This window comes from Metopolophium dirhodum, chromosome 2, assembly GCF_019925205.1.
Source record: "Metopolophium dirhodum isolate CAU chromosome 2, ASM1992520v1, whole genome shotgun sequence".
Classification (NCBI taxonomy): Eukaryota; Metazoa; Arthropoda; class Insecta; order Hemiptera; family Aphididae; genus Metopolophium; species Metopolophium dirhodum.
In genome coordinates, this window is record NC_083561.1 from 34,986,513 (window position 1) to 35,001,972 (window position 15,460).

Here is a 15,460-nt window from a genome sequence, read left to right on the forward strand (position 1 = left end):
AAAATAATTTGCTAATTTTCGTGATTTTTCCGTATTTTGTCAAAATTTGAACTTTAAATGCTTATAAATAAAAACTGTGACTAAGAATTTTAAATTTTTTTCATCTGCCTTTGAAACAATAACCTAGGAGCCTTCTATTAAATTGTCAAGCTTTGTTACCCAACAGATAAAGTTTTATTGATATTTATATAAAAAAAACTAAAAAAAATGGAAACTGAAAATGTCCGTAAACAGCTCAAAATAAGTCAAAATATTTGGAAAATTTCATGTTCCTACGGTCATTTGTTTTAGAGTTACACCAAAAACCAAAATCGATTTTCTAGAAAACAGATTTTGCGTAAAAATTCCCGGTTTTTCTTAATTTTTCTTTTGTTTTTCACGTCGCTTTTGAAAACTACTGGGAACTGCTTTAACTGCCCCAAAGTACCAACTAGATTCACTTTCCTATCAGAAAAGTTACTGTTGAAGAAAATCCAATCACTTTTACTGTCCTAAAAGGTGATGACAGACACAAAAAACACACATCATTGTAAAATCAATACATTCATTGTTTCACTCAGAATCTAAAAAATAAGTTGCATTTAATATAGTGAAATATTTTATTTTATAAGTATCCACGAATAACATCGTTATTCTTCATTAAATTATCTTATTTCATCCAAATTTCAACTAAAAATGTGTTTATAATAAAAAAATCTGTGTAATATATTTTATTAGAGTTTTTGGTAACAATAATAATTACAAAAACTAAATTTTTAACTACAAAATAATTTGAAAATATTTGTGATTTTAATCAATATTTGTCCAAATTTAAACTTTAAACACTAATAGAAAATCATTCTTGCGTAGCTATACTTAATACTTTTAAACTTCTATTAAAATATCTTAAGACAAACCTTTTATTACATTTTTAAGCAGTTTAACACAGCTAAACATTTTTTATTGGTGTTTATATAAAAAAGAAACTAAAAATTTCTACAATGCCTATAAATATTAAATAGTTTAATAAAAGTAAAAATATTCTTTTAAATCATACACCATGTAACTGAAAACTAAATTTTTGAATTAGAACAATTTTATTTATTCCATGGTATATAATTTATTTTTGAGTGAATATCGAACGTCGAAAAAACCTTATTACAATGGCTCATAAAAAATTAATTTTACTTTCCGGTAGGTAAACTTTTTTTTGTCAAAGGAAAAACCTATGCAGAATCTTTTATTCAATTTTCAAATCTTAGATAGGTATATAAAGAAAATTTTTGACATTTGAAATAAGAAATTTTTAATTTAAGCTTTTGGTTTTAGAGGCCCGTGTGCATTGCACTCCAATTGTTGCGGAACTGTACCCTATAATATAAGTAGATATACTCTTATAGTCATATAATACAAATTGATAAACCATAAACACTCAAAATATTGTAGATAGGTAGCGTACCTACTGAGGATTTAATTACCTAAATATTAATCTTTTTTAACAATAACTATAATATTAATGAGTGGTATTCTTGAATTATCAAAGACAAGTATATATAATTGGATATTGTCATTTGAGTTCCTAAATGTAAATGATTTCAGCACAGCATACAATTTTGTATGTTCTACAGTTTTGTAAAAAATTATACAAAAAGATTTTTAATGATTTACTTGAAAGATTTATAAAAGGACTAAACAGTTTATTTTTCATAATATTTTATTTTATTTATAAAATGTGTTTTAATACTGATACACATTTGCAATTTTTACTGTAGGTATTATGATGAATCTCTATTGTTCTGGAATATAATTTACATTATAACCAACAAAAAGTGTACATTTCTTGGTAAATATCGAAAGGAAGATTATGTGATGTGTCAATGTGTGTTTAATTTACTAAAAACTGATAAGTACCCAATAATATATTTGGAAAAAAATTTGTTTTTATGTAATACAATATTGAGGTTAGATTTCATATATAATACAATAAATTGAGTTTTAATAAACATTTTATAAAAGGAATCAATAAACAATAAGTAGGTACACGTACACGTACATTGTACATAATAGATTAATAAATTACAATTAAAATAATATTTTTTATCGACAATATTAATTATTAACTATATAAGATACTATTTAACTCTTAGGACAAAATTTATAATACCAAACACAAATACTATTATAATACAAAGTATAACAATTGAATTTTAATTTAGGAAAGGCAACAGGGAATGCTCTTAAATACATAAATTTAATTTACAAAAAATTAAACAGTGGTAAGATACAACTTTCATAACTTATTTAGATGTCGAGTTAAATTAAAGTTTGCTAGATGTCAAATTAATTTAAACAAAAATATTTTATTACAAATATAAATAAATACGGATGTTATAACATAAAACTTGGAATATACATTGAAAAAATAAAATTTTTAAAATGAAATTGCAAAATAGTGAGGACTGAGGATGCTTATTGCTTAACAAATAACTTTGTATATTTAAATATGTATAGACACATGTATATCATATTTTTGGAAACATTAAAAAATAATAATACTTAGAATACTTGATAATGTGAAAAATTAGTGGCAATAATATTAAGAACCTACACTCTTCTACAATGATTCATAAAATATTCATTTAATTTAAGTGTAAACTAAGTTCCTTGTGACCAAGTAAATAAACTAGACCAGCTTGAGTTTTGGTCTGCAAGTGATCCTAAATTCACAAACAAATTGTTATTAAAACTTAAATCAAATCAAATTAATTATTTATCATTTTTACCTTTAGCAATAGTCTCTATTTGCTTCTGCTCATCTGGACTAAGTTTGAGCAGTTTGTTTATCACTGGTACTAAGTGATATTTTTCTACTCCACTCGATAAAGTTATAAACTATTTAGAGAATAAACATAGAAAAATAATCATAGTGTAATAAGTAAAGATTAACGTACAAAATACCTTTAAAATTATATTTTTTAAATATTCCATGTTTTGTATTTCAGCGTGTCTGTCAACGCTACGCTGCAATCGTCTAATATCTTCTTTAAGAAATTTATTTTGTTGTTCATATCGAGAACAATTTTTTTCAGCATCATTTAACATCATAGTTAATTGTTTCAATTGTTTCTGACTAGTGTTCAATTCACTAATTGGGTCACTAACTATAATATAAGAAATTTAACGATAAATATTTACAAAATTATGTAAAGCTGATAGTTAATTACCACTATTATTATCAAACGATAACAAATCTGCCAAAGGCATAAGTGTTGATTTGCTGATTTTTCGAACAGATTCATTCGAACTTGCAAAATCTGAAAACTAAATAAATATTTATACTTTTTAATATAATAAATATTTTAATATACTAACCATTTCATCATCATCATGAATATGATTTGAAGAAGTTGATTTTTTAAGTTTATTTTCGATAACAGGTAACACAATGTTTGATTCTGTTTCATTGGAATTTGTTTCTTTAGCTAAAAGGATTTCTTGTTGTAGTCTGTTAATTTCATTTTCATGTGCTAATCGTTCGCTCAATATATTTTCCTATAAATTAGAACAAGTTATTTTTTTTACTTTTCATTATAGTCTAACTTTCTTTTATTAAGACAATCGGCCATGTGTTATTTTATCCCAATAATCAAAAATTAAAATAAAAACTTAAAAATTTGATGGTAGTTATGATTTATTGGTATAAGAATATTGTTAAGTGGACATCACAACCGCATGTGCCGTCTTACAAACATATAACATAGACAAAACATGTTTAAGGAGTCTGAGTAGAACTCACTTAATTTTGGTGTTAGAATAAAAATACCTATTACAAAATTAAAAGATAACAATATTTTAGAGGGCAAGACGTAGTTTTTTTTAAAAAAAATTTAAATTTCGAAAAGTTAAATGTTGACATTTTTGCTATTTCTAAACAGTATAATAAACGTTATACTGGGAATAATGGAAAAAACGCACTGTCTTGCCTTCAGAAATATTGTCACAATGCAATTTTATAATAGCTATTTTTTATTCTAGAACCAAAATTGAGAGTCCTACTCGGACTGCGTAAACACATTTTGTCTATGTCGTACGTGTGTAAGACGGAGACAAAACAAGCAAGATAGGTTAGGTGACATCCTCTTAAAGAAAAAATAATGTAATAATAAACATTAAATATAAAATAATAATAATATATTATAATGTAAAAAAATACCTATTTATGAAAAAAATTACACCGGATGGACAGAATAATACACATTTAACATCAACGCCATAACAGTAGAAAAATTGCTGCACTAACCAAAATAACATTTAGAAACAAATATTTATTATTGGTTATAATTGATATCTACTCGATAAAAATGTTCTATGATTTTATGAACCAGATAAGCAGTAAACATTTATCTATAAAAATATTAGCTTTTTTTGGTGTTTAAAGCATTGTCTCGCCCAAGCGTTTGTCCTAATTATTTGGTATCCCTATTATGAAAAATCTATTGAACAGATAAATATCGGATCATATTTAACTAACGTTTAAAGATGTCTTCTCTTTTTCCAATAAGGATTTAATATTTTCAATTTCATTACTCAAACGATATATTTCTTTGTCTTTTGTTGATACTGTCTTTGTTAAATAACTTAATTTTTTTTCATATTTATCTATTTCGTTTTGTAACAAGATCATCTCTATATTTTTATTAGATAATTCTGACCTAAAAAATTCATTTAAATTATAAAAAAAAAGTTATGATTTTGTTCTCGCTAAGTACTCACGACACATTCTGTAAATTGTTTTTTGAGAGATTTAAAGTTTTGGTAACTTCTTGTAATTGTTCACTTAATTCAGCAACTTTCCCATGAAACACAGTATCTTGTTTGTGTTTTTGAAAAACACTATGAGCTCTTACTTTATATGCTTCAAACTCATCAAGTAAACTTTGATTTTCTTCTGTGTACTTTGAAATAGATTCATTAGCAGTTTTTATTTCCACTTGCAGTCGCCGAATCTAATTTTAATAAAAATTAACATCATAAGCAATCATTATGATAATAATTAGTATGAATTAAAATAATTTTTACTTTTTCAGTTAACTGTGAGTGTTGCAATTGATAATTTTCTTTTTCAGTTTCGTATAGTTTTTGTAACTCATCATATTTACTAGTCAAATTTGTATTTAATATATTTTCTTGATTTAAAGCTACTTGACATTCTATTAAATTATTTTCTTTTTCATTTAATAACGATTCAGCGTTATTCAACCCTATTCTACATACTTCTACTTGATGCTAAAATTAAAAATCATAAGAATGAAAAATATGATTACTTAAATAATATAATTTAAAATTATATCAAGTTAATAAATTATACAATATACAATTCTATAAAATGTTATGAGAAATTTTAGATTTTTGTGTATTAAATAATTATAAATAAGATTTATTATGTATTAATTATTTATGCTTTTTTCAGAATTAATACATTTAATTTAAATTTAAATATAGATCTATGCTTTATAACTTACTAAATTTTGTTTATTTCTTTCTTGTTCAGTAATAATAATATGTTCCAAATGTTTAATTTGTTCATGCAAAGAATCAATAACACTGTTGGCGTTAGAAAGTTCTTGTTCTAGATTCTGACTATGTTGCTTTTCTTCTTTTACTTTTTGTGATAATTCATCTAAAGTTTTCTAAAAAATCAATAAAAAATGTAATTAATTTTTAAAATTATAATATTGTATATATAGTACTAACTTCATAAGAATTTAATTCAAGGTCTCGAATATTAATTTTTTGTTTTTCCGTTTTTAATTTCTCCAATTCAGATTCCATTAATTTAATTTTTTCCTTTGAAACTTTTAAATTATTTGAAAGTTCTTTTATTGATGCTTCTCGATCTGTTTTAAGTATTTCAGCAGCTGATTTTTCTTGCTTAAAAATATCAAGTCTTGAATTTAAAGATTTTTCTACTTCCTTTAAACTAAAATTGAATATAAATAATAATTAAAATTATAATAAATACAATTTATTATTTTATAAAATATATAAATTAGTAAGTTACCTAATTATAGTATTTTGAGCTACTGATAGGTCATTCTTTAAAATTTCAATATCCGATTTTAATATGGTACATAGCTTTGTTTGTTCTAATAGTTGATTTTCTTCTTGTTTACATTTTTTAAATAATTCTTTGATTTCCGTACATTTAATATCATACTCATCACATTTAATATCATATTGTTGTTGTAAACACTTAAAAATTAAAAAATTATATTTAAATCTCAATATCAACTATGTAAATTTGGATTAATCTTGGAAAATTTGTCATAAATGTATATATTTTTGAAATTACTGACTTACTAATTATTTACATATGTTTTCATGAAAATAAGATTATAATAATTAAACTTGACATTGAAATTTAATTTGTATAGTTAATTGGTAATTTGTACTTTATAAGCAATTATCTCGGAAAATCCAACCACTTAACACAATATGAAAATTTGTTTCTTAATATTATTTTATAATTACCAATATTTTAATTATATAATTTTATGATAATTTTTTGTGTCTGTGTAGGTACATGATAAGTAGTCAAAATAATGTTCCGATTTTCAACTTCAGTATCTTCTTTGATGGGAAAATGAATCTAGTTGGTATTTTTAGGTAGGTCAAAATTTAGTAATAAGTTCCCAGTATTTTCCAAAAGTCCCGGGAAAAACAAGAAAAAAATTAAGGAAAAACGGGAATTTTTACGCAAAATTGATTTTGGTTTTTGATGTAACTCTACAACAAATTACCGTAGATATATTAAATCTACACTTAATGTTGATATTAAAATTTTCTATAAACCATGCAATTTTTAAAATATTGTCACTTGTTTTGAGCTGTTAAAGGACATTCAGTTTCCAAATTTTTTAGTTTTTTTTTCTATAAATGTGAATAACATCTTATTCGTTCAGTAAAAAAGGTTGAAAAATTAATACAAGGCTCCTAATCCTTTGTTACTACGGTAGTTGAAAAATATTAAAAATACAGTCACAATTTTTATTTATAAGAAAATTCATAAAAATTTTTCTTTAAATCAAAGCGTCATAAATTTGTCTAATTTTATCAACAAAAAAAAAATGTCTACCGGAAAGTCAAATTAGATTTTTACGAGCGTTAGAAGTTCAAATTTTTACAACAATGGATATTCACTTGATTTCTCATGTAGTGATTTTCTTATTTTGTTGTAATTTAAAAACGAATAACTGTTGATACACAAAAACTTCTCTTTCACTGAATGTTTATACTTTCATTTTCTATACACCATAAAATTTTGAAAATATTTTGATTTGTTTTGAGCTGCTTACCTACTGAAGTTTTCAGTTTACAATATTTTTGGTTCTTTCTTTCTATAATTGTCAATACAATTTTATTTGTTGGGTAAAAAATAGTGAAAATTTAAATTTAATAAAAGGCTCCTGATATATTGTTACTACAGCAGTTGAAAGATATTAAAAATACATAGGCACAATTTTCTTTATAAGCATTTATAGTTCAAATTTTTACATCTATCAAATTTAAAATTTAATAATTATTTCGTAGTTAAAAATTTATAAAATGTTCAACTTTTATAGCTAAGGATTGAAAATTTAAACAAGGTTTCAAGTAAATAGGTTATAGTATATAAATTACTTTATTCATGTTAATACCAAATAAAGGTACTTAGTAACAAGGCCGTATATGAGGGGTGGTTTTGGGGGTTTGAATGTAACCTATTGTACAGCAGATCGACATCCACTTACCATCAAGTCCTGTCCAGACCAAATAAACAAATGTGTTTCCAACATTGTTTCTGATTTTTCATCATAAGTAGCAACCTAAGCATTTGCCAACAACAATGTCAAAAACTTATGTTTCCGACAAATGTTTCTTGGTCTGCACCGGGTTTAATATTAAAAATGATGTATTTGAGGTATTGGCGATTATAAAATAATAATACAAAACAGTTTTCATACGTTCAGTAGGTGGACCCAAAAATTTTTTAAAACTACTCATTTCCATGATTGAAAGGTACAGTCTCGCACCTATTGCAAAATCACTGGGCCGTAAAATTCCCTTTACATAACTGCCGGCAAATGGCATTGTGGTGAGACATGTGCAGCCGATGACCCGTACTTTTTTCTCACAGAAATGAGTATAATATGTCTATTGTCTATACTCTGTTCCACTAGAGATCATGTCACAGCCCGACTAAAATCAGTTTATCTGTATCCATGAGACACCCTGCCATAGGGGAATCGGTTTTGATAGCAGTGACTTGGGGGATCCGGGGGATGCACAGAACCGGAGCGTTCTGCCATGGGACAGAGTATAGATACACAGCATTAATTGTGTTATAATATTAAATCTTACTCGAGCAAGTTTGCTTTGTTCAGCTAAGGCTATGACCTTATTCATTAATTCACTTTTTTCTAAACTATGCTTCTTGATTTCATTTTCAATGGACTGTTTTAAATCGGCAATTTGTTTTTTTTGTTTTATAGCAATGGCTTTTAACTAAAATGAATAATGGAATTAATTATCAATGTTCTCTAAAATTAGTTATAATTTAATATTAACCTTTTGTGAACGGTCTTCTTGACTTTCATCTATTTCACGCATTTTATAAATATTGTCACCTTTACTTATTGATGTAGAGCTTGAATCATCTATAAAAATAAAAATATAAAAAAAGCTTCAAAAAATATTACTATATTAGATTCATTCAAAAGGTACCTAAATTTTCTTTTAAGTTTTGTAATTCCATATCCATCTCATTACACAATGCATCTTTTGCTGTTACTAATTCTCTTAGATTTAATACTTCTGTTTTCAGTTCTTTAATGTTTATATTTTTGCACACTATTTCTTTTTTCAAACTTATAATTTGTATATGTACATTTTCAATAAAACTATTTTTGGAAATGTTTAAAATTTCAATTTCTTCAATTTTTTTCAACATAAATTCCACGCATTCTGATACTAACATTTTTTGTTTTGGCAATATTTCATTCTTAATTGTATAAAGATATTTTATGTTTTTTTCAAGTTCGACATTTATAATTAGTTTACTATTATCTATGTTCTCATTTAGAGTTTGCTTAAGATTTGAGTTCTTCGTAGAGTTCTTTATTTCTGAATAATTAAGGTTAGTAATTTCATTTGCAAAGATTTCCTGTTTGTAGTTATCCATTTTATCTTTTAATGATAAAATGATTTTTTCTTTTTGATTAATTTCATCTTTTAAAGTTTTCTCAGAATTTTCAGACGATAATTTAAATAATTTATATTCTGCTAAAGTGTGTTCAAACAATTCAAATGTTTCATTTAGTAAGGGTCTCATCTTTAAAGGTGATTTATTATTTTCTATTTTTGAATTTTGTTTTACATAATTTTCAAACAATTCATCTAAAAGTTTTAGACAATTGGTGAAGTTTTCCTGTAAAATATTTATATTAGAAGATAATAATAAATTTTTCGAATTTAAAATAGTAGTGTTTTCGGTAAGATTGTTGATTTCATTATTTTTTACATCTATTGCTTGCTTTAAGTCATTTATAATACATTTGAACACATTTTCTTCTTTCTGCATATTTTGTAATCTTTGTACATATACTTCTCGTTCATTTTCATAAGTTTCCATTTGTTTAGAAAATAATTTTATTTGTTTACGTAATTTGTTATTTTCTTCTTCGGTTTCCACATAATTATTTAACTTTTCATTTATTACAGTAATATTGTTTTCCAATTTGTTAATTAAATTTGTTTGACCATCAAATACTTGTTCCCTTTTTTCACAATGATTTTCTAACGAAATATTTTTCTGTAATAATTCATTACATTGTTGTTTAATTTTACTTTGGGCTTCTTCCAATTTTAATTTATCACTTTGTAATTTTTTGTTTTCATTTTCTAAAGATTTATACTTTATTGTATTACATTTTATCTGTTCTTTAAGATTTGTTTTTTCTTGATCGGCACAAATCCTAAATGCTTTTTCATTGTCTAAGGTTTTTTTCATTGCATCTAATGCATGTTTATTACTTTGAAGTGTTTTCTGCAAAGCTTCAATTTCATCTTTTTGTTGAGCATTTAATATGTGAATTTTTTCTTTTTGGTTGATAATTACTGATTCTGCTTCTTGTAATTCTTTATTCTTATTCAGCAATTCCTATAAAAATTGAATATTTAGAGTTAAGAACTTTAAGAGGAAGTTATGCATTTGTTGTCTCTGTCCTACACACGTAGACATGGCAAATATTTCAAGTACCTAACACAGATCAATTTTAGAATTTTACTATAGATATAATAAAAAAAGTCAACAGTGAAGAAATTGCAAGCAAATTATGATTTTTCTTATGCAACATTTTTCTATATACTAGTAACTAATTAGGATTTAATATAAATAATATAAAGATATCAGTTTTATTACTATAATTTAAATATCTTAATTCTTTACCTGTCTTTCTGAATGTTCATATAAGCGCTGCTGGTCAGTAAATTTTTCCTCCCAAATCTTTTCTTTATTAAGTAATTCTAAAAAAAACAATAATTATTTTGTTTTATAAATATTTTTTCTTTAAATAAAAATTGTCATTTAATCAATGAAAACTTAATTGGTAAATACCTTCATTTTCTTTTTTTATTTGAATGATTTCATTTTGGTATTTAGTACAAATTTCTTCCTTTGACAATCTTTGTAAAACCTAAGCATACATTAAAAACAAATTATATACTTATTACATATAAGCAGGAGTCATAAAAGTAAATTAATATTGGAAATTAATATCAACATTTTTTATTATATATATATATTAATAATAGTCATTGTAATACCAATAAATTGTATAACATACATCAACACTATCATCTGAATTACAAATGTCCATAGTAGGTAGGTACCTAAAAATTTTTAACACTCAAAATTTAAAACTAATAAAAGCTCATAACTTTTCTATAAAAACATTATAAATAGTAAATACTGTAAATTAATTAAAATAAATAAATAAAGATTAAGCAAAAAATCATAATGAAATTAAAAAAAAAATTGAAAACGTAGTAGTTTTGTTTTAGTTGTACCTGCTAACAGTGCTAACTAATAACTACTACAACTGTTTATTGGTTATCACTTATATTATCAGTAATATAATATGTAAATCACGGCTTATCTTAAATCGTGTCACGGACTATCACGGCAATGCTGTAGATAGTATGGTTGCAGTACGGTGTATTATTTAACGAATGGATTTTCGCAGGAAAAATCACAAATTATTCCAATATGGCGTCATTACACTCTTATCACAAAATATAATGCTTATCACAAAATAATATTGAATTTTTACCGCCAACTTTTGAAAGCAATAACTTGTTATTAGGCAGTCTTGTTAAGAATACTTTTCAAATGTATTCAAAATACGTATTTTAATACTTGGTGTAATTTGTATTTAAAATACGTATTCAAACACTTTCTTTTAAAAGTATTTAAATATAAATACAAATACTTTTTAAGAGTATTCAAAATACTTACAAAAAATACTTTATTTTAAAATCAATCAATAAATAATTAATAATCAATAATTCAATCAGTTCAATGACTAGTCGACTAAAACCACTACTACCCACGCCAGAAAGTACTATTATTCAATAGTTTCTTTAATAAACCAAACCAAGCCCTCTCATGTATCCCTCCATCTATTGTGCTCATTGTAATATATTTTTTTTATAGTATGGATACTTTGCTTCCTATTTTTATAATAGAATAGAATTTGTGCACAATAGGAAATCCCAAACATAACCAGATAAAGCTTACAATGAGTGACTTCATCAAAGCTATAAATTACAGCAACATATATAGGTACACCCAATTATTACGAGATAAAAGAGAAATATAATTGTATATTATGTCAGTCTTACAGCAGTACATAATACCAATACCATGATTGTTTTAATTTATAATATAATACTAACTACTAAGTGAACGGTTACTTTATTTTTTTTTTAACATTTATTATTATTTATTATTTATTATGAGTTCTAGTAATGTGTGTTTTTACTGTAATTCTAAGTACTCAACAATTTATAATTTGAATAAACATGTGCGGAAAAAACACGTGAATATTGTATTAAAGGTATTTCATTGATATAACATTTTGTTTTCAAAATTTATATTATTCAAAATTTTTTTATTTTTGAAGGAATGTAAAGGAAAAGTTTATACTTGTGGTGAGACATTTAATTCAAAAATTAAAATAATTAAACACATAAATTATCATAATGGTAGTCAATTAGGCCATATTAAATGTTCTTACGAAAATTGTGAACTATTATTCAAAACAATGAAAGCATTTTCAAAACATTTGTCATTTGAACACAATATGAATATTCAAATGGTATCACTTAATTTCAATACTATGGAAGGTTAACTAAAAAATTAATAATGTTGGCAAAAAATTATTACTGAAAATTTTGTTTAGAATTTTTTAAATGGAAAACTGATGTTGAAAATCAAGATAAATGTCAGTATGTACGTAGAACATCAAAAAAACAACATAATGGGGTCGAATATTTATATTATGTTTGTCATCGTTCAAATAACCCAAGATCTTCAAGCACAGTAAATAAATTTATTATATAATAAATTTATTTATTCTTTAAAAAAATTATTTACATGCATAATTAGGGAAAGACATTTACAATTACAGCAAGACGTTTATGTGCCACAAATGTTCTCACGAAATCAGCTGACTTTACCTAAGATTCTGCAGCGCCATCTATCAGTTTGTTTATAAAACCTATTCAAAAAATGCCGCCAAAAATAAAATAATTTCCATAAATCATAATATCAATTTCCGAAATGTGTGGTTATTAATACAGTAGCGTAAATTGAGTTCAATTTCTGGTGGTGCAGAGACATATTCTAAACCTATAATTTCCAACATACCAATAATCCAACTTCCTAAATAAAATCTTTCCCAATAAAAAACTATATATTTCTTTAAATAATTTATTAATTATAATTATAATAATTATTAATTATTTATTAATTATTTTTTCTTTAATTTATTATTATAATATTAATAAAAAAAAGGTGGGCTAATGAGTGTCGCTCTCCTGTATGCCTGTATATTAGAAGTGGGTCACTGTAATGGATGGTTTTAAATTTGAATTCAATGATATAATATCATTGTATAAGAAAAACGATTCTGAGCGAAAACGGTCAGTCAGCCTATAATATTACCAAGTATATTTGATGATATTATTGTGAATAAAGTAATTTATATATAACTTATTTACGTGGAGCCTTGTTTTAAATTTTAAATCCTTAGCCATAAAAGTTAAACATTTTATACATTTTTAACTACAAAATAATTAATAAATTATAAATTTGATAAATGTTGTCAAAATTTGAACATAAAATGCTTATAAAAAAAAATTGTGTCAATGTATTTTTAATATTTTTCAACTGCTATTAGAACGATATATCAGGAGCCTTATATTAAATTTTCATGCTTTTTTACCCAACAAAAAAATTTCATTGATATTTATAGAAAAAAAATACTAAAAAATTGAAAATTGACAATGTCCGTAAACAGCTCAAAAAGAGTCAAATTATTTTCAAAATGTTATTGTGTATAGAAAATGCTAATAGAAACATTCAGTGAAATTTTCAAGTATCTACAGTCTTACGTTTTTTAATTACAACCAAATAAGAAAATCGTTACACGAGAAATCGAGTGAATATCAAATTTTGTAAAAATATGAATTTCAAACGCTCATAAAAATTTAATTTGACTTTCTTGTAGACATTTTTTTTTTTTTTGATAAAGGTAGACAAACTTATGGATAACCTTGTATTACATTTTCAAATCTTAGATTTAAAAAGAAAAATTTTTATGAATTCTCAACTCAAAATAATTTGCTAATTTTCGTAATTTTTCCGTATTTTGTCAAGATTTGAACTTTAAATGCTTATAAATAAGAACTGTGACTAAGGATTTTTAATATTTTTCAAATGTCATTGTAACAATATAGTAGGAGCCTTGTATTAAATTTTTAAGCTTTTTTACCCAACAAATAAAGTTTTATTGACATCCATAGAAAAAATTACTAATAAAATTGGAAACTGAAAATGTTCCTAAACAGTTAAAATTTCATGTAAATACAGACATTTGATTTAGAGTTACACTAAAAACCAAAAAGGATTTTTAATATCTGACTGAAATATAAACTGAAAATGTTAAAAAATAGTTCAAAACAAATCAAAATATTTTAATATTAATAAATTTTGTCATGTTTAGAAAATCCGATTGTAAACAACCAGTGAAAATGTCATAAATATACGTTCATTTGTATTAGAGGTACGCCCAAAACCGAAATCGGTTTCATCGAAAACCGATTTTGCGTAAAAATTCCAATTTTTCTTTTATTTTTATGTTGTTTTTCCCGGCGCTTATTAAAACTGTTGAGAATTTTAAAATTTGATTCAATACGACGTCTTGCTGTCATCTGGATCTGATATTTGACTTTTGTGAATTGAATGAACATTGATCCAGTGATAACACACTATTTTGGCAGTACAATGTTGATAATAATATACTTGTACCATAGAATAACGTCATATTCTGTGATACTGCCATAGTAAAATACAGAATTCTGTGGTTAGTGGTTACCATAGAATATAATAATCTAATTATCAATAGTGGTTGAACTATATTTTAGAATATAGATAGAGTAATAATTTAATAGATAATGTCTAAAATTAGTAAAATTATTATTTTGTACCTGTTTATATATCATATATTTCAATGATTTTCTGGTGGTGCAAAAATATACCTTTTTGCACCACCCAGTTTACGCCACTGGCTCAATATATTGGTAAAATCAAAACTTACCTAACATACTTACTTTTGAAGTTTTTACAGATATTAAAAGTTGCCTAATTTATGAAAAAATTTAATACAGTAAAACAGGTAGTTACAACTACCTTATCTATGTTCTATGCTCGTTGGGCAACCATTTTAATATATTTAATCGTGGCCCATATATTCAACTTTTGACCGTGTGGTCACATTTATGTGCGGATAAGCCGGATTTACCCGGTCAAAAGTTGAATATATTCAACTATGCGGTATCGTTTGGCAGGGCCGTCCCTACAATTTTCGGGGCCCGGGGCATAACTCTTATAGCGGGGCCCACAAAAAAAAATTGATGCATTCCACAGAAAGGCAATTTTTACACTCCCGTAACCTCTCAAATTTTAAAACCAAGGGCTCCCGCAGGGGGTTTCTGGAGGGGGACATGGCCCCCTGCCTATTTTATTTAATAATAATTGTCATAATACTACTTGTAAAAAAAAAAAAAATAGTATGTGCTGTGTTACCAGACTTTTTACATTGGTCCCACGCTCCTGTTTACATTTCTGCTGGTGCCCTTTTTCAGTGTAGGTATAAAGTAT

General features: G+C 25.0%; 1 protein-coding gene across 2 annotated transcripts; it reads right to left on the reverse strand.

Moving 5' to 3' along the window:
* Window positions 1-1,828: 1,828 nt before the first annotated feature.
* Window positions 1,829-11,126, reverse strand: LOC132939084 (GRIP and coiled-coil domain-containing protein 2-like). 2 transcript variants are annotated; one of them, XM_061006103.1, is made up of 17 exons: window positions 10,843-11,126; window positions 10,634-10,712; window positions 10,466-10,542; window positions 8,743-10,177; window positions 8,587-8,675; window positions 8,380-8,523; window positions 6,041-6,231; window positions 5,734-5,959; window positions 5,502-5,669; window positions 5,059-5,265; window positions 4,753-4,985; window positions 4,511-4,691; window positions 3,352-3,531; window positions 3,204-3,300; window positions 2,938-3,140; window positions 2,763-2,871; window positions 1,829-2,696 (listed from the first exon to the last, which is right to left on the reverse strand). In XM_061006103.1, the coding sequence occupies exons 1-17, from the start codon at window positions 10,858-10,860 to the stop codon at window positions 2,635-2,637; spliced, it is 3,699 nt and encodes a 1,232-aa protein (XP_060862086.1). In that variant the 5' UTR covers window positions 10,861-11,126; the 3' UTR covers window positions 1,829-2,634. The 2 variants fall into 2 exon arrangements, with proteins under 2 accessions (XP_060862086.1, XP_060862085.1); XM_061006102.1 differs by having other exon boundaries at window positions 1,845-2,696; window positions 10,863-11,126.
* Between the last annotated feature and the right edge of the window lie 4,334 nt (window positions 11,127-15,460).

What these genes read in the sequence shown, in the direction of transcription:
- LOC132939084 (XM_061006102.1), bottom strand. Translation starts at nt 10,895, where the DNA reads ATGGACATTTGTAATTCAGATGATAGTGTTGAT. An exon ending in AAGAGAAGACATCTTTAAAC is followed by an intron (nt 3,532 to 4,510) that starts GTTAGTTAAATA and finishes TCTAATTTATAG; the next exon opens with GAAAATATATTGAGCGAACG. An exon ending in TTCATGATGATGATGAAATG is followed by an intron (nt 3,301 to 3,351) that starts GTTAGTATATTA and finishes ATATTTATTTAG; the next exon opens with TTTTCAGATTTTGCAAGTTC.